We start from the raw sequence: 25,099 nt of genomic DNA on the forward strand, positions 1-25,099 counted from the left end.
GGAGAAGTAGAGCAGAATATTAGAACCCACAAACGCCTCAGCAGGAGCCCCATATGTTTTTTATAAAAAGGCACAATGTGAGCATTGTTCTGTGCTCAATAGCGCGACTGTTATAACTAATGCTTTTAGTATGAATACGACCATTTAAAATTCCCAACCAGTTGCACTTAGTGACAATATGCATCCGAAAATGAGCTCAGAAGCAGAGATTTCTCACTTAGAGGTCAGTTGGCTTTAGACACCATTATTATTAAGGTGCCCGGCTTACAAAAATACACTCAGTATTTGCATGAACAATGCTCTGGTCCCCAGCCTTTGCAGCTCCAAATACTAAGGCAGATTTTCACATGTATATTGGAGAACGTTGATTCTCTGTACACAGGGATGATACACAGAGGGTGTGTGTGTCATTTGTTTCATTTCACTCTAGCCCTTAACCCCCAACTCTCAGCTCCAGCCCAACCCCAAATGGGCATCTCCAGGACATAAGCCATCCAGCATAATAGGTCTCCAGATGCCCCATGACTCATCCCCATTCAGCTCGCATCCTCCCAACTGCCCTCTTCAAGCCTGGTTGACCCCATAGGTTCTTACAAAGGAGAGGTAGACAAATTCAGTTTTGATAACACAACTAGACGAGGAAGACAGTTCTTTTTGGGCCTCAGAATGAATTTCCCCAAATGTCCAAGTATATTTGACACTCATCAGGGTTTTTAGGCAAAGCATCTGAATCCATTTTCCATTTGGGGAAGCTCCCTGTGCCTTGAATCTTGAAGGGAGGCAGCCCTACCCACTTCCACTATACCACTGAGGTTAGGGGCTTGGGTAAAAACCAGCAAAAGGGACCTAACCTCAGCCAATCAGGTTTTGTGGTAAAAATGCAGTCACCAGAAGAGTTAGGGACTACTGGTGACAGCATCTTCCTGGCCCCTCTTGTTTTCAAGCCTGTTTCTTCAGTCTTCCTAGGAATCCCCAGACCTGACTGATGGCTTCTGACAAATGGCTAATCTGCTCTAGTCAGGGAGGTGTCTGAAATTTGCAAACAAGACCCTGCCTCCAAGCCATACTCCGCGTATTACTTCTCATCAATTTTTTTATTGAGAGGGAAAAGAAATGGCCATTTTGAATCTTAAATTGAAGTGCTTCTCTGACTTGTCTCATCTCCTTCTAACCAAGCCTTACCGGAACTCTTTCTCAATCACATGAGAGAATACTGCAGATTTTAAATTTCTCAGTTAACCACCAGATAATCCACAAGACTTGGGAAAGGCCACATGAGAACACTTGGAAGAAGTACCCCGGCAAAGCCGGGCCTGGGTCTTCCCCACCCCAAGGGAAAAGCACCGAATACACCAGCGTCATCCGGAATCATGTGGGTGAGAGGCAAGGGCAATGCTCCCCACCCTCACCGCCTGTAACTAGATGAGGGGAGGGGGGAAGGGTGGTTTATCCGGAGGATGGGTCCCTGAGGGGAAAGCCGGCCTGGGAGGCGAGGGACGGCCAAGGTCGTTCCTGACTGCGTCCAGTTGGTCCTGAATAAGGCGGACCCGCTCTTCCAAGCTGCGCTGCTGGGCCAGGACGGCGGCCTTGCCGGCCAACAGGGTGCGGTAGGCGCTCAGCTCCTCTGCGGGCAGTGCGCGCGCCAGCAGCTCGCGTAGGGCTCGCTCCCGCCGCGCCACGTGCTGCTTCAGCTCCTTAGCATCTTTCTCCTGCCGCTGCAGGAGCCCCAGTCGCTGCAGCAGAGAGGCCTGGAGATGTAGGGCGAGGGCGCTGTGAGCCAGGCCCGATGCAGGACCCTCACCGCCCTTCCCGTCTCCCCGCCCTCCTCAGCCCGAACCAGTACCTGCTCTTCAGGGTCGCTGTCTGCACCCGCCCGGGCCAGGGCGCGGTGCACGCGGGCCAGGCGACTGCCCAGCAACAGCAGGAGGCCAAGCACGCGCTCTAGGTCGGCCATGAACCGGCTGAACCGCTCCAGCTCGTGGGGTGCACAGGCCTGGCCGACAGCGGCCTCCAAAGCAGCTCCGCGCCTGGCCCAAGCCTGGGCCGCTCCCTGCAGCTGCTTCTGCTCGGCCTGAAGGTCCCTTAGCATCTTTTGGAGGAGGTCTGCCAGCTCTGCCTGCCAGGAGTGCATAGGCACTTAAGTCTGGACCCAGGCCCCTGACTCCTCAGACCAGACTCTGGGTTCTAGCCCCATCAGCCACCAATGGCCCCTTCCACACTCACTTTCTTGGCTTGGATGCTGTTATTTGGCTTTAATGCACCCTGGTCACATGGTTGGTCAGGCACAACGTGGGTGGTAAGGTTTTCAGGCCTTGTCTCCTCCTGAGAATTTGGCAGGTGCCGGGTGGAGTTAAGTAGATAGGACCTGGGGACAAAACCAGAGCTCCTTGGGTTGTCCTGCCCCAGAGATCAGGGGCTTAAAGTCCTCTGAGTCCCTGATGCCCCTCACTCACCCTGGCTCAGAATTACCAGCAGCCTCCTCTCCAGCCTCCCTACAGGCTGGTCTCATTGCAGCCCAGACCTCAGCTAAAGGAATCAGTCCATCTAGCAGGCCCAGGGATGGCTCTGGGCTGGGATAGGAAGTGAAAGTGTCATTCTGAGAGGGATCCAATCTGGCCAGCTCCTGAACCAGCTCCTCGAGGCGTGGACTGGCCCATGTTGACTGAGGACCAGGCTCCCCAGGGCCCCAAGCCAGGGCACTGTGGTCAGGGGGCCCTGGGGTATCATTGTCTGGAGGTCCCAGGGTATCACCTGGGAAAGGTTTCAGGTCAGTCTCTGCAGCTGTGGGGGGAACAGTGGTCAGCAGTCCAGTGGGGTCAAATGTAAGGATGTCACCATTTGCAGCCTCAGCAGGGCTACAGCATGTAGGCCTGGAAACATTCACAGAGCTGTTTAACCCCTGCCAACACTCATCCACCCCTGCAGTTTCTGGGTTCTCATGGAGGGGCTGCTCTGCGGGGATTATAGCTTGGTCAGTCCTTTGACTCAAGCCAGCTCCGTAGTCCTGGTCAGAGACATGGACACTGAAAGTGGAAGAGACACTAAATCAGAAAAAGCTCTGGCCAAGGGGCCCCCCTCTCCTCTCCCCCTGCAACGACTCCCCCCTCCCAACCCACCCCACCCTGCGCCCCCCCAGCCTTCGGTCAAGAGAGAGTTCCCTGCCTCTCCAGCATTTTTTTTTTCCCAGCATTTTATAGATGTGTGTAGGAAAGGTGTATCTCACTCTGCTTGAAAGTCTGAGGGAACTCACCAGGTTGGGAGCCCCAGGGGAGTCTGGGAGTCTGCAGGTGATCTTGCTCTGACCAGGGGGGCTTCTTCCAGGAAAACTTCATCATCAGGAAGGGATGGGAGCCGAACAGACACAACACAGTTCTCTGAGCCCCTCTGCTCACAGTCAGAGGGACTGCTGTGGGGTCCCTCTGCAAGACACACTTCTGAAGCTTCCTTCTGATTCAGGAACCTGGAGGCAAGGACCCCACACTGACCACAGTGACCAGGAAGGAAGATTCTGGTTCTGCACCAGAGACACAGTGGGGTGTTGGGAGTGGGATTAGGGGGTGTGGTTTGCACTCTGCCTTGAGACATAAGGCTCAAACAGAGGGTGGTTGGAGGCCTTCTTTCTTGAGCAAGAGCCATGAAAACTGCCTCCCCCAGCTTTCAGTTCCCATAGTGGTCCATGTCTCTCACCTGTTAAGTTTGTTCTGCAACGGTGGTCTAGGGGTTTCTGCTCCTTGGGGAACAGCCTGGAAAGGCAAGCAGTTGGGTGAAATGTTGCTCAAGTTTTCAGTCCTCTAGGTTCCTCCACCCCAGGGTGGCAGCCCCTCCCTATCTTCCATACCTGAGCAATGGGCATGACACCTTCTGGACTTCCCCAGGGGGCCAAGACTTCCCTGGAAGCACTCCGACTCCCACTGGAGGCGGGCCTGTAGGCACTGCCAAGCTTCAAGGACCGAGGTTTTGGGTCCTCTATGCTTGGGGGCTGGGTCGCAGGCAGCCATCTGATCTGGTGACCTTCAAACTCAGCCAGTGTCCTCTGCTGCCATTCCCGAGGCTCCGGCCCAATGAAGCCAGAGCTGGAGCAGGCCTCTCCGGAGCACTGCCTCGCCAACCCAGCGCCCCTACCCATGCGATCCAGTTTCCCTGGCTCTGAGAAGCACCACTTCCGCTGCTGGGTGGGAGCCCCTGAGTGCGCCGGCTCTAGTTCCCCGGCCGGGTGGCTGAGCGAGGCGGAGCGCGGGTGCTCGGCAGAGGGCCGCGCGGGGGCCGCGGGCCGCAGGCGGGAGGGCAGGCTCATGCGGAGCTCCTTGCGCTGGAAGGACGTCTCCCGGAGCACTCGCCGCTGAGCGCCCTGCAGCCGCTGGCGGTAGGCGGCCCGCGAAGCCGGCGGGCTGGGCGGCTCGGCTGCCCGCGCCGCGGCCTCAGCCTCGGCCGCCAGCGCGTACAGCAGCGGGGTGGTCTGGCGGCTGAGCGGTCCCGGGGTCCCCTTTTCGGGGGCACGAGGCCCACTGGGTGCGGCGGCCGCGGGCCGGGGCTGCGGGGAAGTGCGAAGCCTGGCGGCGGGGGCCGGGCCGCTCCACACCACGCGCACGTAGTCCCAGTCCAGGTAGGGAAGTTGCTGGGTCCCCGGCGAAGGCGACGGCGCAGGAGTTTCAGGAGGCTCAGGACCTCCTGAGGCGGCGGAGAGAGAGCTGTAGGCCGAGTCGGTGGGCGCGGACAACCGCCGCGAGTCCAGGCTACGAGTGGACGAGGCCGGGGAGGTGCGGCCACCTCCGGGACCCAGGGCCTCCATGGCTGCTCGGACGAGGGCGGAGGCTGGCCAGCTCTGTGAGGCCTGGAAAAGCATAGGCGGCGTGGGAGGTGAGGCGCTCCGGGTATGAGTTAGGGCAGCCTGCTGGCCCCTCCAACACCGACGTGCTTACACATCGCCTCCCTGGCCACGGGACCCATGGCCCTAACATCCGGCACCTCCCTCGTCTGGGATGGCAAAGGCAGGAAGACCAGGGGAGCACCTCTGGAGGTTGAGGGCCTTAGCTCAGGGGAAGGAAGTGGCGCCTAGTCCATTCCCTACTGGGGCTCTTCTGGCCCAGCCTCTAGCCTGGCACCTCCTGGAGCGCTGAGAACGTACCCATGCTCCTTCCCTCCCCAACCCTGTCCCACCCTGGCCGCTTCCTGGCTGCTTTGTTAACTTCTCCGGGTGATCTTTTCCTCATAAACAATGTCAACAACGATCTGAGATCAGAGGGGAGCCAAGAAAGGAGGGGAGGAAAGACCCAGGTCAGGTGGCAGGGGCAGCTTCACAGCCTTCCTCTGGGCCAGTTATGTTCCAGGTGCTCTGAATAAATATTTATCTTGAACCTCACAACTGTTGCCTGCGTTTTACAGATGAGGACAGTGAGGTTCTGAACCAGGGAATGATTTGCCCAAAGGCACACAGCTAGTAAGAGGCAGAGCCCTGCCTGGAATCTGGGCTTGCCTCCAAGCTTACTGAAGCCAGAATCAATTTCCTAGAAGCAAACTCTGCTGAAAGCCAGTTTACCCCCAGTCCCCCTCAACAAAGCTCAGAGTCCTCTGTGGGAAACAATCTGCCCCCTACCCCCTTCAAATTACTGTCAGATCCCAGGATAATATGTTCCCTGCTTGGGAGACTCTGCCTTTTGTCTAGGAGTGACAGGCTCACCCCGTCTTTGTGCCACTCTTGCTCCTCCTATAGGGCTCAGCATAGAGGTTTCCTGGCCCTTTGGGATCCCTCTAGTGTCCTAGCTTCCCCATCACAGCACTCAACACCCTGCCTGGTGATTGTTGGTTTGCCTGTGATTCCTTCTCCCCATTCCCACCCATGAACTTTCTGAGGACAGGCCCTGCACTGACTCATCTCTGTACCCTCAATGTCTGGCATGTAGTTGATGTGAAGTATTTGTTGAACGACAAGGAAAGGAGCAGAATTGCAGGAACTAGATGGGGGTGGGTGGCTTTGGTGGAGAAGGTTGAGGGCTTCTTTGCTTCCACCTACTCTTCTCTCCCTATTAGTCTCTTTGAAGAAGGGGACAGAATGGGTGAGACAGTTGCCACTCATGGACACTGACCAGGTTACCCAGGTTACTGCTACTGCTAAGTCACTTCAATCGTGTCTGACTCTGTGCGACCCCATAGATGGCAGCCCACCAGGCTCCCCCATCCCTGGGATTCTCTAGGCAAGAACACTGGAGCGGGGTGCCATTTCCTTCTCCAATGCAGGAAAGTGAAAGTGAAGTCGCTCAGTCGTCTCCGACTCTTAGCAACCCCATGGACTACAGCCTACCAGGATCCTCCATCCATGGGATTTTCCAGGCAAGAATACTGGAGTGGGGTGCCATTGCCTTCAGGTTACTAAGAATCAAAAGAGCATAGCTTGGAACAGGAATGGCCAGAAATCAATACCTTCCCAGTGCCAGGAGGGGGGTCAAGGGGAGGAGCTGGGGGAGTGTACCTGGATCAGGGGTGAAAGTAGCTTTGAGTCTTGGGAACTAAGGGTTCAGTGTGGGCTATAGGGAATTTTGTGTGTGTGTGTGGATAGTGGGGAGAAAGGTTTGCCTTCCCTGAGCTGCTTGGTTGGGACTGCAGAGGAGGGTGGCCCATAGCTGGGTGGAAACTGAAAAAAGAGACTTTGGTGAGCCTCCTAGACACATTTTGGAGCTCAGGATCATCCTCTACCCCATTCCCTGAGAGCCCAGGTTCTACAGATTGCTGGCTAGGGCAGGTAGAGAGGTTAGTAGTGGGAGGACATGGTGTTTCCTTAAAGGGAGAAGCAGTACTTCCAACATTCCCAGGAGGGGCTCTCAGCTGATCTGGTACCAGAACATCTTGACATCACCCACCTGGAGGCATCACTATGCCTACTAAAGCCAGCCCTGAAGGCTGGTCCTCACACTCAGCCTTGGGGACCACTTTTGCAAAGTAGTTTATACTCTGTATTTCAGAAAGAAAAGAAGCTACTCTGAGTAGCAGCCCCTGGGAAGACTGACCTCCTCTAGGGAACCCCTCCAGCCACCCAGACACTGGCCCCCTCTTCTGCTATCCTTCTGAGCCCAACTTGGGAGCACTGTTTATCCTGGCTCATGCCACTCAGGCCTACCCATGTTGACTTTCACTGCATCTATAGGCATGAGTAACTGTTCAAATACAAAGATGCCTCCTTAAAAAAGGCCTTGAAAATTTTTATTTGTGAGTTACTGAATGACAAAGGGTTCTGAGTTCACCCAATAAAAACAGCTCAAATGGATAATAAAAATGTCTGTATATTTTCTTATTGACCTTAACTTGTGTTGAGAATACTTTTTCAGTGGTAACCTGAGCACCCGATACCCATGCAAGATAGGGTAGGAAAGTCCAGCTCCTTTGGTGTGTTTTGGGGCCTCAGCCCAAAGAGCAGAGAGTTTTTGTCTGGCTGCAGGGAGCCTCTTGCAGTCCAACCAGCCTCTGTGGCTGGGAGTGGCCACACCCCAGAAGCCCTAGCATCAGCACTAATGGTCAGTTGTGGGCTGGGCTGCAGAGCCAATGCCTGCACTGAATATAAGTCAGAACTAAAGCTTTCTCAAGCCCCATCAGCCCAGGGGGAGCAGCATGGAATCCCTGCTGGAAAACTGCTAGATTAATTAGGGTCATATGATATTGGCATCGTTTGCAATAAACATCACCTGAATCAAAGAGCAAGAGAGGAAAAGGAGACAAGGATGACTTCAATGTTCAGAGCCAGGAGCTGAGGAGGTGGAGGTACCGGTGTCAGGAATGAGGAAGCTGAGATGCGGACTGGCCAAGGGTTCCAGGCCTGGTCTGGGGCCTGTGGACTTTGCAGTGTTTGTGGCAAGTCTGGTGAACAGTTGGGTAGGTTGAGATGTGGGTCTGGACCTCAGCAGAGAGGTTGGACCAGGCAAGCAGACAGACCCAGGTTTTTAGTTAGAGGTTCTTTGGGAACTGATGAAGACTGCTTCCAGTGACTAAAGTCACACAAAGGCAACAGAAACAGATCCAGATAAAGTGACCAGAAAGACAGACAACCTCAAATGATCAATAAGGATCAGGAATTAAATCATATCTGGGATGGTCTTCCTCAGTGGTAGGCTCACTGTAGGGTGTTGCCTCCATGTCACCCAGACTGAGTTTCTGGGTCCTGGGCCTGTCTTGAATCCCAGCTCTCCAGACACAGTCTGGAAGAGCAGGCATTAGGGGGAAGTTCCACGGCTCTCCCAGCCCCCTATGGCTCCGCATGCTCCAAGCCTGTCCGCCCCACAACGCACCCTGCGAAGCATCTGCTCTCCACTGCTGCCGCCCACCCGTAGAGTCTCCATAGGCTCTAGCTCCGAGCCAAGGGCAGGAAACGAGGGATGCTGAGGCACATGGGGAAAGGAGGCGGCGGTCGAGGTCGGGACCACATACCTGAGGCTTCACGCTGAGTTGAGGTTCGGGCAGGGAGGCAAGAAGCACAGGGCTGGTGGCCACAGGGGGCGACAAAGTCACGCGGTGCAGCAGGAGAGCGACGCCTCCCGGACACTGGCAGAGTGGATGGCCCCCGGCCGGCGCATTTCTCGGCCTTTCCTGTTGGATTCACCGTAGGGGAAGGAGGGCTCAAAACGCGCGCAGGGGACCACGCGGTCCTGGACGCGGGAGAGGGGGGCGGTGGGGGGCGGTGGGGGGCGGGGCTGGGTCCCTAGCGGCTCCGTTGCCGAAGGGCATGAGCCGGGGGTCGGGGAGTGGCTAGGGGATGCGGTGAGACCCCACTGCGTGTTCGCCAGCCCCCAGCGTGCTCCCCCAGCAGCTCCCGCCGCTACCGGTTCTGCGCCCACCACCCCTCTGCCGGAGGCGGGACAGGGGCGCAGGAGCCCGACCCGACTCGCTCAGACCAGACGTGGTGTGGAGCCCAACACCTCCAGACCAACGACGCGCGGGCTGCTCTGCAGCGGCTCAGCCACTCCCATCCGCACCTAGCCGCGGGGCTCGCCCTACCGCCCCGGGAAACAGCGATTCCACCGCCTAGCCCCCGGCCTCGCCGCGTACCTGAGCTCCAACCCGAGACGCGCTCCTGGACTGCGGCCGCGCGGTGACATCAGAGCCCCGGGCTCTGGCTCCCGACCCCACCTCCAGGCTCCCGCCGCCGCGGGGGAGGCGCCAAATCCGACTCCCGGGGGCGGGAGCGCGGAGCGGCCGCGCTGCCCAGGCAGCCGACCGCCCCTTCCTAGTGTCGGCTTGTAGGCTTAGACCCGGGTCGGGGTTGGACGCTCGTTACCCCGCCGGGCACAGGCCTCTTGCTCCGGCTGGACAAGCGAGAAAGTAGGGGTAGGGCTCCCAGGGCGCTCGCCCGCCCGCCTCCACCTGGTGTGTTCTCACGGCCTGTAGTGTTCTCACTACACTACAGGCCAAGAACGCTCGGCCGGAGTCCCACGGATTCAAACCACCCCATCAGTGGGGAAGCCCAGGCCAGGTCCAAAGAGCTCCAGAAGGCAACCTCATTCCAGTTTGGCTAAGTAAACAGACCCGCCACTGTCCCTGTCCAGCTCTGAGTACAGTGCGGATGTGACCAACTCTCCCTCCAGAACTTCCATTTCCAGAACTCTTGCAGCTCTCTGATTCCCACTCTTTTTCTCCCCTCTTTGCCCCTTTTCATTTCTGTCATATCTCGCATAGTCTGGGCCCTCTGCCGGCCACCTGAAAAGGGGGAAGGGAAGCTGGGGTGCTGCTGACTTGTGTATTCACTCTGGGTCTTCTCAGTGGTGCTAAGCATTTTAAGGTGCTGGACTATGCATGTCCCTTGTGGCCTGGATAGGGTTTACTCCAGCCATAGAATCTGGCTCTTTTCACCTTCGGGGATCTCAAAGCTCCAAAGAATGATCTGAATTCATCAGCCATTGTACACCGGTCACTGCTCTGTCCTCAGCCTTCCCTAACCCCCACTTTTCAAACCTGTATCCTATGAATACTGGCTCTCAAGAAATGCTCCATCCCTGGAAGGGGCTGGGGGCCTTTTTGCTGAACCCAGTCAGTGCTTGGTCTTTCTGTTATTGTTGTGGCTTCCCTCTCTGTACCACAGAATCAGCATGCCTGGGGGGCAAAGACCATATCCCCTTATCCTGGCATTCTTGACTGACAAGGTTTGTTGGTGATAATAACCAGAAGCCAGAACTCAGACCAGGGGTCAAGGCTACCACTTTCTAGGGGGAATAAGAGCCTGGGGGACTTGGTCTGCTTGGGTCTTCTAGGGGATGGAGGCAGCAGGCACCTGAGCCTGGCTTCTGATTGGGACATTCCTGGCACTGATTTTTCTTCAAATGCTATCCTGGTCCAGGCATCAGCAGGACCTGGAGCTCTGGACTCAGACAATGGCTCAGAACTTCTTGGTTTTGAACACCTGCCCTTTTAACACCAACTCTGATCCACATGGTTGGTCTCAGAGCAGTGTCACAATAGAGGAAACAAACCCCAGCAACCAAAAGTCAGTTCAAAAATGTTCAAGATTTTAATTTCTATATGACAGTAAAGAATCTGCCTGTAATGCAGGAGATGCAGGTGACATGGGTTTGATCCCTGGGTCAGGAAGATCCTCTGGAGGAGGAAATGGCAACCCACTCCAGTATTCTTGCCTGAGAAATCCCATGGACAGAGGAGCCTGGAGGGCTACAGTCTATATATTTTAAAATACATGTATATGTATATGTATATATATATTTAATGTATTTTTATTTATTTGGCTGCACCAAGTCTTAGTTGTGACCTTTGATCTTCATTGTGACATGCAGGACCTTTTTATTAATAGCTGCAGCATGTGAGCTCTAGTTCCCTAAGCAGGGATTGAACCCAGGCCCTCTGGATTGAGAGCATGGAAGCTTAACCACTGGGCCATCAGGGAAGTTGTTAATTTATATATTTTTTAAGAAAGTATATTTCTTGACAACTATGAAGTGGACACAGCATCCACAGTCATTCTTGATAATCCTCTTCTCCTCCCCCTTATTTCTCTTGCATAGACTATAGAAACTCTCTGCCTACATTCCCCAAAAGAAATCCCATCCACTCACTTCTTTGCTTGCCTCTTCTTCTCTTCTGCAAAAGAGAAAGCAGCCCCTGACATCTGGAAGTTGGCCTGGGACTATCAGCTAGACCTTGGTGTTATAGGAGTTGATCTGACAGTCACAGACAAGGGCATGGAGTTCTCCTGTTGCACATAAACAATTTCATAGGACATCAACATCAGACAAGACCCTCTGTAACCATGATGGGTCAAGATAAAAACAAGACCATTCTGTAATCATATCTGAACACAAACAAACCATGAATATAGTCCAAGTCAAAAAAATGACCAAACGTCTTTCTGTCCTGGATAATATGTGTGACTGCTGCTTCCTTGCCAACTGCGGCTTTGGCTTTGCTTTAGTCATTCCTCTTTCTAATAAGATTTTAAGGTACCCAATCATAGAGTTACTCTTGCTTCCTGAAGCATCAAACACTGAGAAACGTCCTACTTCTTTAACTCTCTCCAAAATCACTAAATCCTTTAAGTCCTTTCTAATGCCCTCTTACCAAGATGCTTCATGGTTCCCCTCACTGTAACAACTAATACACTCCATTTTTTCAACTAGAAGTGTGTCCCTCATGATCTTTGACTGGAGGGCATCTCTTTAATGCAAAAACCCAAAAAGTCTTAGAGGGGAAGAAGGGGAAGAAACTGCAGCCAACTTGGAGTCTCCCTTAGTGGCAGTGGTTAGGGAGCAGGGGCCATGGAGAAGATGGACACATATTTATCATGATTTTCTACTACATAGAAAGACATGCTTGTGCCCCTCGGTATCTCAGTACTTTTCCAGGCCTGGGAGAGTACATCTGACACCGTGTGAGTTAGCCAAGAACCACCCAACCTAGCCCTTCCTCAGTTACCCAAGCAAAATAATTGTAAATGGGTAAGCCACTAAGTTTAGGGATACTCTGTTAAACGGTAATAGATAACTATAACAGGATATGTAAAATTTCAAATTTGGTTAATCTTCTCAAATTTCTTACAAAGAGGTTTGTACCAATTTGTATACCCGTTAATGAGTGCCCATTTTCCCACATCCTCATTAACATAGTACATTATCAGACTTTTGATCTCTGAAACCTGAAAGGTGAAAATGCTTTTTTATATATAAAATTGCATATCATTTTGTACATTTTAAGGCCACTCATATTCACTTCTGTGATCTGTCAATTTTCCTTGCCCATGTTTCTATTGGATTATTGGTCTTTTTCTTACTGACTTATAAGATCTCTTTATATATCAAGGTAATTTACTTTTTTTTTTTTATGTGTGGCAAATATTTTCCCAAGTTTGTGTCTTCTGACTTTGTTTGTGGTGGGAGTGAATTTATAACCCATGGTTAAAGTAAAAAAAAAAGTTTCATTCTTGTAGATAGCGACTACAGAGCTATTTTAATAATTCAGAGACCATCATATATTGGTTCAAATTCACTAAAGGCCAGAAATCCTTCAATGAATTATGTTGTCTATTTCTGGAAATCCAACAAAGCATGAATCACTGTTTTTACACAAGTGTCTACTTAAATTGTAAGTGTTCCCTTAGAGCAAGTTTGTTTGCTTTTTAATTATGCACTGAATTTACCACACTTGTCCAAAGATAGGGCTTTATAGGAAGTCAGCCACAAGAAAAATTCAGGGAGAATGGTGTCCCCCCCCACTCGCCCCCATATGAGGGTGTCTGGCAGGAAGGCCTTTGGGCGAGGCTGGGTACGGACTGGTTGTCCCAGTGATTGAGTCAAAGTTTCCTTTCAGATCAGCAGTTCCTGGGAAAGAATGCTGGTCTGTCACATTCCTATTGAGTACACGTATATCACCTTTTCCCTACAGATGCTGTGTGACTCCTCAGCCTCTGTTTGCTTTGGCCATAATAACTCAGCTTTTGTTAACTCCTCTAGCCTGGTTTACAAACCCCAGACCTGGGCCCATTCCATCCTCCTTATCTGCACTCATCATTACCCACACATCCCTGGCCAAGAGAGAAAAGGAGGTAGCTGGATACAGGCCTCTCTCCTCTTCTACCAACTCCAATGGACCCAAGACAGGTAAGTGGTAGTCACGTGAGCTTTTCCACTTTGCTTTGCTGGCCTCCCAGGATCTAGATGAAAAAATGTCTCTTACATGTCATTTCGGTCCCCAAGAATAGAAATTAACTCAAGATTCTGAACCAGACCCTCAATAGCATCCCTAGGGAGGGCAAAAGTAGGCTCAGGTCCAGAAGTGGCCCTGTGTTCAGGTCCTAGTAAAGGGGTGAAATGGTCTACAAAGGCCCCTCTCCTAAAAGTACCTTCTAATTGAGCTAAATCCGCCAAGTCTCTGGCATCATCAGGAGTCATCTGACAAGCATTTTCAATGAGAGGATGTTCCAACCCTAGAGCTTTGGGCCTCAGGCTTTACATGGAAGCCTGGGTACAGGATTGGGTCACAGCATGCCATGTGCACGTAGAATGGATTCTAGTCATTAGCTCTGGAAGTAGATAATGCATGTCCTTAACATTTATCAGGAAACTCTTGCTGATCTTAACTGATGTGTCTGGTCAGGTACTCACATGGAGGAGACTTTGTTCTAAAACCTGAGGGTGTGTATATCTGGCATCCATCATGGTGCATGAGTTTTGGGGACCCTTCCGGGAGTGAATGTGACAGCACGCGCACACACACACACACACACAGAGTTTAGTTGGCAGATTTTTGTACTCCAAGGGAAGGATCAAGAGAAGTTTAAAAACAGAGGACAACAAAATCCTCTAACATAGCTCCAATAAGTGGAACATTCTCTGAAGCCCTGCCTGGTTTGTGTAGAGATGCAAGTGTCTACACTTATATTTAAATATTTCAGGGTGGGTGACAGCCTAGAAATCAGTTCTGCAGACACCCCAGCCACAAGGTCTTCCCACAAGATCATGCTGCCTTCTAGTCTGCTTCTGTGCTACAACAAACAAAAATAAAATACCACAATTAAAAAAAATAAATAAGGAGGACAGAGAGCTATCCTCCAATTCACTGTATCCTGTGTATACAAAAACCAGCAGTGAGAGAGTGAGCGTGAGTCCACAGCCTGGCAGACCTAAGTGAATGCCAGTCTGACCCTGGAGATATCCCAACCTTCCTGAACAATTCATTTGCTCATCTATAAAATGGATACAACTGCATGTTTGACAGGTAAAGATTAAATGAGATTTCATCAAATCTACTCAGCACGGGCTCACAGGAGGCCATCAGCAAGTGGCGTTAGTTATCATTATTATTCCTCACTTCAGTTTCTCCTGTAGGGAAGACAATCCTGACTAAATCCCAGGCTCAATTTGATCTCTGAGGACTGGTTTATACACCAGAGGTCTCCCATGAGTGTTGCTCCCCTCCTAAGCTTTGCTTACTACTCCCTCAAACAGGGCTGTGGTGGACATCTGAACACTTCCTTCCTGCTGCTGCTACTGCTGCTGCCAAGTCGCTTCAGTCGTGTCCGACCCTGTGCGACCCCATAGACGGCAGCCTACCAGGCTCCCCCGTCCCTGGGATTCTCCAGGCAAGAACACTGGAGTGGGTTGCCATTTCCTTTTCCAATGCATGAAAGTGGAAAGTGAAAGTGAAGTCACTCAGTCATGTCCGACTTTTAGCGACCCCATGGACTGCAGCCCACCAGGCTCCTCCGTCCATGGGTTTTCTAGGCAAGAGTACTGGAGTGGGGTGCCACACTTCCTTCCTAGGGGAACTCATATTGTGTAGGTCTTAGGGAGAGAGAGCCCCTTCTCCCATTTTGAAAGACGGCTTGCCACAAAGCAAACCTTGAGACCTGGGTTTGACCAGTGTGATGCTCCTGCTGGGGACTGGGACTCTCATGTGGGTGACATGGAGATGTAGGGACAGATGAGAAAGCACTAGGAGTTGGACAGTGTGATGTGGTGGTGGTCCTAACTTGTCTCCTGCTCTTGCTGCCCAGCCTCCTTTGGCTCCTGTCTATTTTCATTGCCTGGTCCTCCTGCCTTTTAGTCAGTTCTGTGGGCCACAAAGTCCTCCTTCCGATGCATTCCTTTTTGGAGTTGTAGGAGCTGGCTGCTGCTGCCTGAATCTAGTGAATTTCAGAAATAGAGCCAAGACACCTTTTAATACTGGGATGCCAATGTTAGGCTGGAGGAAAATCTGGCCAGATTCGGGTGTTCAGAGTTATTCTACCCCTGGAAGAAGCAACCACTAGGCAAGAAGCGAGAAAGCTCTCCCACAGCTGCCCTGGGGCTAAGGGGATGTGGTCCCTGCCCTTTGATGTGGCTGGAGATCCTCTAACAAGGCTTAAACAAGCTCAAAACTAGCAACTCAGGAAACAGGATAAAGCAGCACAGGAGAAATACAAGGCAGGCAAGTTCCTGGTTCAAAGTCATAAACATTTGCTATGAAAATGAAAACAAGATTTCCCTTGATAAACATAAAATCAAAGACAAGAAAGTTTGGAGATTGGTTCCTTTTTCCTATTCTTGCACTAAAGAGGGTGGCCCAGATTCTACCTGTATTTTTTTTTTTAAAATTTTTAGCATGGACCAAAAGACTAAGCAAATGTCAGGCCAAGGTGGGCTTGCCTGGAGACCTAGAAGCATAGGTTTCCATCCCATAGCTGCCCCCGTCCCCACAGAGGGTTGGGCACATGCTGAAGTTTCTTTTTTTCTTCCCTCTCCTACTAGTAAATGTCCTTAGGAAGGACCCATCATGATGTTGAGTTATACAACCCCTGAGCCAAGAACTGCCTCCTTGGGGAAACATTCTTGCTATCTCTAGGGAGAGTTCATTGTTCCCTGCTGCACCTAACATTACATTGTAGAATATAAACACATTCTCATTTACTTGTGTGTCTGTCCCATAAGACAGATTGTGAATTCTTGAAGGAAAGGAAGTACCAGGCTGAGCCTGGAAGCACTAGGCTCAGAACTATCATCAGTGATTGTTGAATGAATGCAAGTGAGAGACCCAGGTGAACAGCTGGGTCATTCTTCCATTTTCTGAATTCACAGCTGGTAGCAGCATCCTCAGAATGACCTTGGTCCCCGGGACTCAGCAATTAGCCTGTGTGTACACACTTTAAAATTTACCTACAATTCTTGTTTCACTTTCTCCTGTTGGTGGTTTCAACAAAAAGATGTCATTTAATATACTATAAGGAGCTATGTTCTTTTCAGAGTACACTGCTTCTGTCACTCACTTGGGCACAGCAGATAGAGGTCTGGAAGCTGCTGCTATGGATGGAACCAAGGATATCTGAGTTCACTGGGGTTTTCCAATCCTCTGCAGTGGTTCTTAGAAGTAGATTAATATCTTTTTTAGTGATGGCAATAGGTCCTAGTTCACATACAGTCTGTAAACAATGGTTCTTTTTGAAAAATGCAGCAAGTACCTGAAAAGGCACTTTGCTTTAAAAATAAAGCCAAACTGCAACCCGCTGGTCTTCTTAGAACAGTGAGTGCTTTATCTAAATTAGATTTACCTTAGCATGCTTAACCGGAGAAGGCAATGGCACCCCACTCCGGTACTCTTGCTTGGAAAATCCCATGGACAGAGGAGCCTGGTAGGCTGCGGTCCATGGGGTCTCGAAGAGTTGGACATGACTGAGCGACTTCCCTTTCACTTTTCATTTTCATGCATTGGAGAAGGAAATGGCAACCCACTCCAGTGTTCTTGCCTGGAGAATCCCAGGGACGGGGGAGCCTGGTGGGCTGCCGTCTATGGGGTCACACAGAGTTGGACATGACTGAAGTGACTTAGCAGCAGCAGCATGCTTAACAGCTTACAATTCAAAAATAAAAAGACAAAGAATCCAATTATTTTAGTGGGCAGAGGATTCAAAAAGACATATCTCCCATGAAGATATGCAAATAGCCAATAAGCACATGAACAGATGCTCAACATCAAATGCAAATCGAAACCACAAGGTACCACTTTACATCCACTGGAATGGCTATAATAAAAAAGACAGACATTAAGTATTGGCAAGGATGTAGATAAGTCAGAATCTTCCTACACTGCTGTTGGGAATGTAAAATGGTACAGCTGCTTTGGAAACAATTTGTTAGTTCATCAAACAATTAGACATAGTTACCATATGAGCCAGAAATTCCACTTTCAGTATATCAGTTCAGTTCAGTTGCTCAGTCGTGTCCGACTCTTTGCGACCCCATGAACCGCAGCACGCCAGGCCTCCCTGTACATCACCAACTCCCGGAGTCCACTCAAAACCATGTCCATTGTGTCGGTGATGCCATCCAACCATCTCATCCTCTGTTGTCCCCTTCTCCTACAGCCCTCAATCTTACCAAGCATCAGAGTCTTTTCAAATGAGTCAGCTCTCCACATCAGGTGGCCAAAGTATTGCAGTTTCAGCTTCAAAATCAGTCCCTCCAATGAACACCCAGGACTGATCTCCTTTAGGATTGACTGGTTGGATCTCCTTGCAGTCCACGGGACTGTCAAGAGTATTCTCCAACACTACAGTTCAAAAGCATCAATTCTTCGGTGCTCAGCTTTCTTTATAGTCCAACTCTCACATCCATACGTGACTACTGGAAAAACCATAGCCTTGACTAGACGGACTTTTGCCAAGAGAATTTAAAACATGTTGCATGCAAAAACACATATCTGAACATGTAGCTGTTTATAGCAGCATTATTCACAATAGCCAGTAGCTAGAAACAATCCAAATGGTCATCAATAGAGGAATGGATAAACAAAATGCTGTATATCTATAACATGGCATACTATTTAGCCATAAAAAGAAATTAAGTACTGATGCTTGTTACAACAATCATTAACCTTGAAAAATTCTGCTAAGAAGAAGAAACCATACAAAAGACCACACGTTGTATGATTCTACTTAAATGAAATGTTTAGAAGAGGCAAATCCATAGAGACAAAAAATAGATTGGTGACTGCTAGAGGCTGGAAGGTGTGGGCATGGGGAGTATTATTTGCTATGAACTTCTGTTTATACGGACATGTTCTGGAATTAGAGATCAGTGATAGTTGCGCCACCTTGTGAGTATACTAAAAATCACTAAAGTGTATGATGTGAAGTGGTGAATTTTATGGTATGTGAACTTTTCTCTCTGTATGTGTATGTATTACAGATGCACACATATATTCATAGAGTTAACAATAGTTGCTGATATTGGTCCATTCTTGCCCAAGATCTTCATACATAAGCAACAAATGGTCTCTAAGGGCTATAATCACTCTGATATTTTAAGTGTGTGTCTAAACCCAAGAAGAAAACTCATGTATTCTTGCACTAATTTACCCACTGTCTCAGAGCACCATCTGCCCACAGACCTAAAAGCATGCATACCAGGAAATCTCAGGTTTATCTGTGGGCCACAAATCTCAATATTCACATGCATGGAGGTCACATGACTTTTAAGTTACTATTGAGGGGACTTCCCTGGTGGTCCAGTGGTTGAGAATCTGCCTTGTAATGCAGAGGATGCCAGTTTGATGCCTGGGTAGGAAACTAAGATTCCGCATGCCACAGAGCAACTGAGTCTATGTGCCACAACTTGAGACTTTGTGCCACAATGAAAGATCCCTCATACTGCAACTAAGAACTGATGCAGTTAAGTAAATGAGTAAACAATAATAAAATATTTAAAAAATTAAACTGTTGAGGATGAATTAAAGTCTGCTGCTGCTGTTGCTGCTAAGTCACTTCAGTCGTGTCCGACTCTGTGTGACCCCATAGACGGAAGCCCACCAGGCTTCCCCGTCCCTGGGATTCTCCAGGCAAGAACACTGGAGTGGGTTGCCATTTCCTTCTCCAATGCATGAAAGTGTCTACTAATTATTAAAATAAGTCTTTAGCAGTAATACAAAAGGAGTCTGATCAAGAGTATATAGCCTAGTGCTACCTGTTAACAAATGTTGTCTGACTTGAATTATAATCAGAATACTTACTGTCAGGACTTACTAAGTGAAGGCATACTCCATTCCTGACACTGTATATGTATCTGTATGGTGGTTGTCAATCTCACACGTGCAGTTTTATCAAAGAAAGAGAACTTTGGCAGAATTAGGTCCAAGGTCTTTATGGTGGACAGAGTTCTATCAGTTCCTCTCATTCGGATGGGGCAGATAATTAGACTGCCCCTGAGAACTATACTCCAAAGGCAGCTACAGAAAATTAATGCAAGCTTCACATATGTGAAGAGAGAGGCAATGTGTGCCTCTTTCCTCAAACTGTCATCACTGTTCTCACCAGTGAGAGCTGTGACTTCATTTTTACCAAGAGTGATTCTACAAGGCTTGGGCAGTTCCATAGTGGGAAAGAAGCACATCCGAGTGTCATTATTCAGAAGAGCTGGCAGGAGGGAGCTGTATCAGATTAAGTGATAAATATATTATTGCCCTTCAGTATTGAGGGGACTGATTTCAGGATCCCCTGTGGATATAAAAATCCACATTGCTGAAGTCCCTTATTCAAGCAGAGTAGTATAATCAGCCCTCCCTACCTGCAGTTTGCACACCCTGAGATTGGTTGAATCCAGGTGCAGAACCCAGTCCATTCAGTTCAGTTCAGTTCAGTCACTCAGTCGTGTCCGACTCTTTGCAACCCCATGAATTGCAGCACGCCAGGCCTCCCTGTCCATCACCAACTCCCGGAGTTCACTCAGACTCACGTCCATCGAGTCCGTGATGCCATCCAGCCATCTCATCATCGGTCGTCCCCTTCTCCTCCTGCCCCCAATCTCTCCAAGCATCAGAGTCTTTTCCAATGAGTCAACTCTTCGCATGAGGTGGCCAAAGTACTGGAGTTTCAGCTTTAGCATCATTCCTTCCAAAGAAATCCCAGGGCTGATCTTCTTCAGAATGGACTGGTTGGATCTCCTTGCAGTCCAAGGGACTCTCAAGAGTCTTCTCCAACACCACATTCAAATGCATCAATTCTTCGGCGCTCAGCCTTCTTCACAGTCCAACTCCCACATCCATACATGACTACTGGAAAAACCATATCCTTGACTACATGAACCTTAGTCGGCAAAGTAATATCTCTGCTTTTGAATATACTATCTAGGTTGGTCATAACTTTTTTTCCAAGGAGTAAGTGTCTTTTAATTTCATGGCTGCAGCCACCATCTGCAGTGATTTTGGAGCCCCCCAAAATAAAGTCTGACACTCTTTCCACTGTTTCCCCATCTATTTCCCATGAAGTGATGGGACCAGATGCCATGATCTTCGTTTTCTGGATGTTGAGCTTTAAGCCAACTTTTTCACTCTCCTCTTTCAATTTCATCAAAAGGCTTTTTAGTTCCTCTTCACTTTCTGCCATAAGGGTGGGGTCATCTGCATACCTGAGGTTATTGATATTTCTCCCAGCAATCTTGATTCCAGCCTGTGTTTCTTCCAGTCCAGCTTTCTCATGATGTATTCTGCATATGAGTTAAATAAGCAGGGTGCCAATATACAGCCTTGATGTACTCCTTTTCCTATTTGGAACCAGTCTGTTGTTCCATGTCCAGTTCTAACTGTTGCTTCCTGACCTGCATACAGGTTTCTCAAGAGGCAGGTCAGGTGGTCTGGTATTCCCATCTCTTGAAGAATCTTCCACAGTTTATTGTGATCCACGCAGTCAAAGGCTTTGGCTTAGTCAATAAAGCAGAAATAGATGTTTTTCTGGAACTCTCTTGCTTTTTCCATGATCCAGCGGATGTTGGCAATTTGGTCTCTGGTTCCTCTGCCTTTTCTAAAACCAGCTTGAACATCTGGAAGTTCATGGTTCACGTATTGCTGAAGCCTGGCTTGGAGAATTTTGAGCATTACTTTACTAGTGTGTGAGATGAGTGCAATTGTGCAGTAGTTTGAGCATTCTTTGGCATTGCCTTTCTTTGGGATTGGCATGAAAACTGACCTTTTCCAGTCCTGTGGCCATTGCTGAGTTTTCCAAATTTGCTGGGATATTAAGTGCAGCACTTTCACAGCATCATCTTTCAGGATTTGAAATAGCTCAACTGGAATTCCATCACCTCCACTAGCTTTGTTCGTAGTGATGCTTTCTAAGGCCCACTAGACTTCACATTCCAGGATGTCTGGCTCTAGATGAGTGATCACACCATCATGATTATCCAGGTCATGAAGATCTTTTTTGTATAGTTCTTCTGTATATTCTTGCCACCTCTTCTTATTATCTTCTGCTTCTGTTAGGTCCATACCATTTCTGTCCTTTATCGAGCCCATCTTTGCATGAAATGTTCCCTTGGCATCTCTAATTTTCTTGACGAGATCTCTAGACTTTCCCATTCTGTTCTTTTCCTCTATTTCTTTGCATTGATTGCTGAAGAAGGCTTTCTTATCTCTTCTTGCTGTTCTTTGGAACTCTGCAGTCAGATGCTTATATCTTTCCTTTTCTCCTTTGCTTTTTGCTTCTCTTCTTTTCACAGCTATTTGTAAGGCCTTCCCCAGACAGCCATTTTGCTTTTTTGCATTTCTTTTCCATGGGGATGGTCTTGATCCCTGTCTCCTGTACAATGTCACAAACTTCATTCCATAGTTCATCAGGCACTCTATCTATCAGATCTAGGCCCTTAAATCTATTTCTTACTTCCACTGCATAATCATAAGGGATTTGATTTAGGTCATAGCTGAATGGTCTAGTGGTTTTCCCTACTTTCTTTAATTTAAGTCTGAATTTAGTAATAAGGAGTTCATGATCTGAGCCACAGTCAGCTCCTGGTCTTGTTTTTGTTGACTGTATAGAGCTTCTCCATCTTTGGCTGCAAAGAATATAATCAATCTGATTTCAGTGTTGACCATCTGGTGATGTCCATGTGGAGAGTCTTCTCTTGTGTTGTTGGAAGAGGGTGTTTGCTATGACCAGTGCATTTTCTTGGCCAAACTCTATTAGTCTTTGCCCTGCTTCATTCCGCATTTGCTTCCAAGGCCAAATTTGCCTGTTATTCCAGGTGTTTCTTGACTTCCTACTTTTGCATTCCAGTCCCCTATAATGAAAAGGACATCTTTTTTGGGTGTTAGTTCTAAAATATCTTGTAGGTCTTCACAGAACCGTTCAATTTCAGCTTCTTCAGCATTACTGGTTGGATTACCGTGATATCAAATGGTTTGCGTTGGAAACGAACAGAGATCATACTGTCGTTTTTGAGACCATCCAAGTACTGCATTTCGGACTTTTTTGTTGACCATGATGGCTACTCCATTTCTTCTGAGGGATTTCTGCCTGCAGTAGTAGATATAATGGTCATCTGAGTTAAATTCACCCATTCCAGTCCATTTTAGTTTGCCGATTCCTAGAATGTCAACGTTCAGTCTTTCATCTCTTGTTTGACCACTTCCAATTTGCCTTGATTCATGGACCTGACATTCCAGGTTCCTATGCAATATTGCCCTTTACAGCATCGGACCTTGCTTCTATCACCAGTCACATCCACAGCTGGGTATTGTTTTTGCTTTGCCTCCATCCCCTCATTCTTTCTGGAGTTATTTCTCCACTGATCTCCAGTAGCATATTGGGCACCTACTGACCTGGGGAGTTCCTCTTTCAGTATCCTATCATTTTGCCTTTTCATACTTTTCATGGGTTCTCAAGGCACTGAGGGCCAATTGTATAATAGGTGCACTTTAGAAGTGTCAGGAACTCTACCTTGGCAGGGGGGCAATATCAAGGTGGAGGTTGGAGTGAAATCACATGAAGAAGAGACCGTGGTGCTAAAGTTATTTTCAGATCACAATGGGAATTTGCAATAGACTTTCTCACTCACTTTCTCTAAGCAGAAGCTTGTACAAGGACTTTACATGCTGCTTAAAGATCTACCCTTTTGATTTGAAGAACTGAGGACACAAACTTGTTGATAGTTTCTCCCACTGACATTCAATTCAGTTCAGTCACTCAGTCGTGTCCGACTCTTTGCGACCCCATGAACTGCAGCACTCCAGGCCTCCCTGTCCATCACCAACTCCCGGAGTTTACCCAAACTCATGTCCATCGAGTTGGTGATGCCATCTAACCATCTCATCCTCTGTCATCCCCTTCTCCTCCTGCCTTCAATCTTTCCCAACATCAGGGTCTTTTCAAATGAGTCAGCTCTCCACATCAGGCGGCCAAAATATTGTAGTTTTAGATTCAATATCACTCCTTCCAATGAACACATGGAGCTGATCTCCTTTAGGAGGGACTGGTCCAAGGGACTTTCAAGAGTCTTCTCCAACACCACAGTTCAAAAGCATCAATTCTTCTGCACTCAGCCTTCTTTATAGTCCAACTCTCACATCCATACATGACTACTGGAAAAACCATAGCCTTGACTAGATGGACCTTTGTTGACAAAGTAATGTCTTTGCTTTTTAATATGCTGTCTAGGTTGGTCATAACTTTCCTTTCAAAGAGTAAGCATCTTTTAATTTCATGGCTGCAATCACCATCTGCAGTGATTTCGGAGCCCCCAAAATAAAGTCTGACACTGTTTTCACTGTTTCTCCATCTATTTGCCATGAAGTGATGGGACCAGATGCCATGATCTTCGTTTTCTGAATGTTGAGCTTTAAGCCAACTTTTTCACTCTCCTGTTTCATTTTCATCAAGAGGCTCTTGAGTTCTTCTTCACTTTCTGCCATAAAGGTGGTGTCATCTGCATATCTGAGGTTATTGATATTTCTCCTGGCAATCTTGATTCCAGCTTGCGCTTCTTCCAACCCAGCATTTCTCATGATGTACTCTGCATATAAGTTAAATAAGCAGGGTGACAATATACAGCCTGACATACTCCTTTTCCTATTTGGAACCAGTCTGTTGTTCCATGTCCAGTTCTAACTGTTGCTTCCTGACCTGCAAACAGGTTTCTCAAGAGGCAGGTCAGGTGGTCTGGTATTCCCATCTCTTTCAGAATTTTTCCAGTTTATTGTGATCCACACAGTCAAAGGCTTTGGCATAGTCAATAAAGCAGAGTTCCAGTTTTTCTGGAATTCTCTCGCTTTTTCTATGATCCAGTGAATGTTGGCAATTTGATCTCTGGTTCCTCTGCCTTTTTTTTTTTAAATTAGAAGTGATTATTAAATATACCCATAGGGCAAAGATCAGGTGAAGAGAGCACAGCAGGTGCGTGAACAAAGTTTTGGGCTGAAAATTATCTAGAAGAGTGAACAGAGCTAATTAAAAAGGAAATCTAAACCTTTGGGGAATGGGGATGTCAGTGAGAAGCTAGGTGAGACACTGAACAGAATCCTGGGAACCTCAGGAAATGATGCCACATGCCGTGGAAGGCAGTAGTACCAGCTACAACTAAGTGGATATTGCCCAAATCTGTAGATGAAACAGTTGGACCCATTGTATACTCCCCATTCCGAGCAGAGAGAGGACCACTCCTTATCCAACTCAGCAGGAGACTAGGAGTTGACTTAATGTAAATGAAAGTCGCTCAGTTGTGTCTGACTCTTTGCGAACCCATGGACTATGCAGTCCATGGAATTCTCTAGGTCAGAATATTGGAGTGGGTAGCCTTTCCCTTCTCCAGGGGATCTTCCCAACCCAGGGATCAAACCCAGGTCTCCTGCATCGCAGATGTACTCTTTACCATCTGAGCCACAAGGGAAGCCCAAGAATACTGGAGTGGGTAGCCTATCCCTTCTCCAGGGGATCTTCCTGACCCAGGAATCGAACTGGGGTCACCTGCATTTCAGGTGGATTCTTTACCAACTGAGTTATGAGGGAAGCCCTGACTTTATGTAAGAGTTGAATCAAAACAGTTCCAGATAGAAGAGTTAAAACAAAGAGGCATTGTGGAGGATGGGGGAAGAGATGCAGTCAGTATTGTAATAAAAAGGGATTAGGTAAAAATTTACAGTCCTTTGCATTGCTGGGCTCTAAGACTACCAGCAGCTAAGGCTACATCTTTGACCCATCTTCCTCCCACCACAAGGATGGATAATTTTTTTGCACAAAATCTTAAAGAAACAGAGGAGCCTCAAACTAAAGAGCCCATAAATTAACATATCTCACCCTCCCATGCAGCACTTCCAACAGCTTTCTAGAGCCTTATGTTTACAAATGGACAAAAGACATTTGAGAAAAGCCTCCAATGTGAAA

The 25,099-nt window shown here is 48.5% G+C and overlaps 1 protein-coding gene across 2 annotated transcripts; it reads right to left on the minus strand.

Moving 5' to 3' along the window:
* Positions 1-1,075: 1,075 nt before the first annotated feature.
* Positions 1,076-9,458, minus strand: SHROOM1 (shroom family member 1). 2 transcript variants are annotated; one of them, XM_069589773.1, is made up of 9 exons: positions 9,031-9,458; positions 8,413-8,571; positions 3,839-4,831; positions 3,688-3,743; positions 3,251-3,460; positions 2,454-3,023; positions 2,224-2,365; positions 1,844-2,116; positions 1,076-1,748 (listed from the first exon to the last, which is right to left on the minus strand). In XM_069589773.1, the coding sequence occupies exons 3-9, from the start codon at positions 4,787-4,789 to the stop codon at positions 1,419-1,421; spliced, it is 2,532 nt and encodes an 843-aa protein (XP_069445874.1). In that variant the 5' UTR covers positions 4,790-4,831; positions 8,413-8,571; positions 9,031-9,458; the 3' UTR covers positions 1,076-1,418. The 2 variants fall into 2 exon arrangements, with proteins under 2 accessions (XP_069445874.1, XP_069445875.1); XM_069589774.1 differs by having other exon boundaries at positions 8,958-9,043.
* Between the last annotated feature and the right edge of the window lie 15,641 nt (positions 9,459-25,099).

The sequence above is a fragment of the Ovis canadensis genome, chromosome 5 (genome assembly GCF_042477335.2).
Source record: "Ovis canadensis isolate MfBH-ARS-UI-01 breed Bighorn chromosome 5, ARS-UI_OviCan_v2, whole genome shotgun sequence".
In the NCBI taxonomy this organism is placed as follows: domain Eukaryota; kingdom Metazoa; phylum Chordata; class Mammalia; order Artiodactyla; family Bovidae; genus Ovis; species Ovis canadensis.

What these genes read in the sequence shown, in the direction of transcription:
- SHROOM1 (XM_069589773.1), bottom strand. Translation starts at nt 4,789, where the DNA reads ATGGAGGCCCTGGGTCCCGGAGGTGGCCGCACCTCCCCGGCCTCGTCC. An exon ending in CCCCTGGGGCTCCCAACCTG is followed by an intron (nt 3,024 to 3,250) that starts GTGAGTTCCCTC and finishes TTCCACTTTCAG; the next exon opens with TGTCCATGTCTCTGACCAGG. An exon ending in ACAGCATCCAAGCCAAGAAA is followed by an intron (nt 2,117 to 2,223) that starts GTGAGTGTGGAA and finishes CACTCCTGGCAG; the next exon opens with GCAGAGCTGGCAGACCTCCT.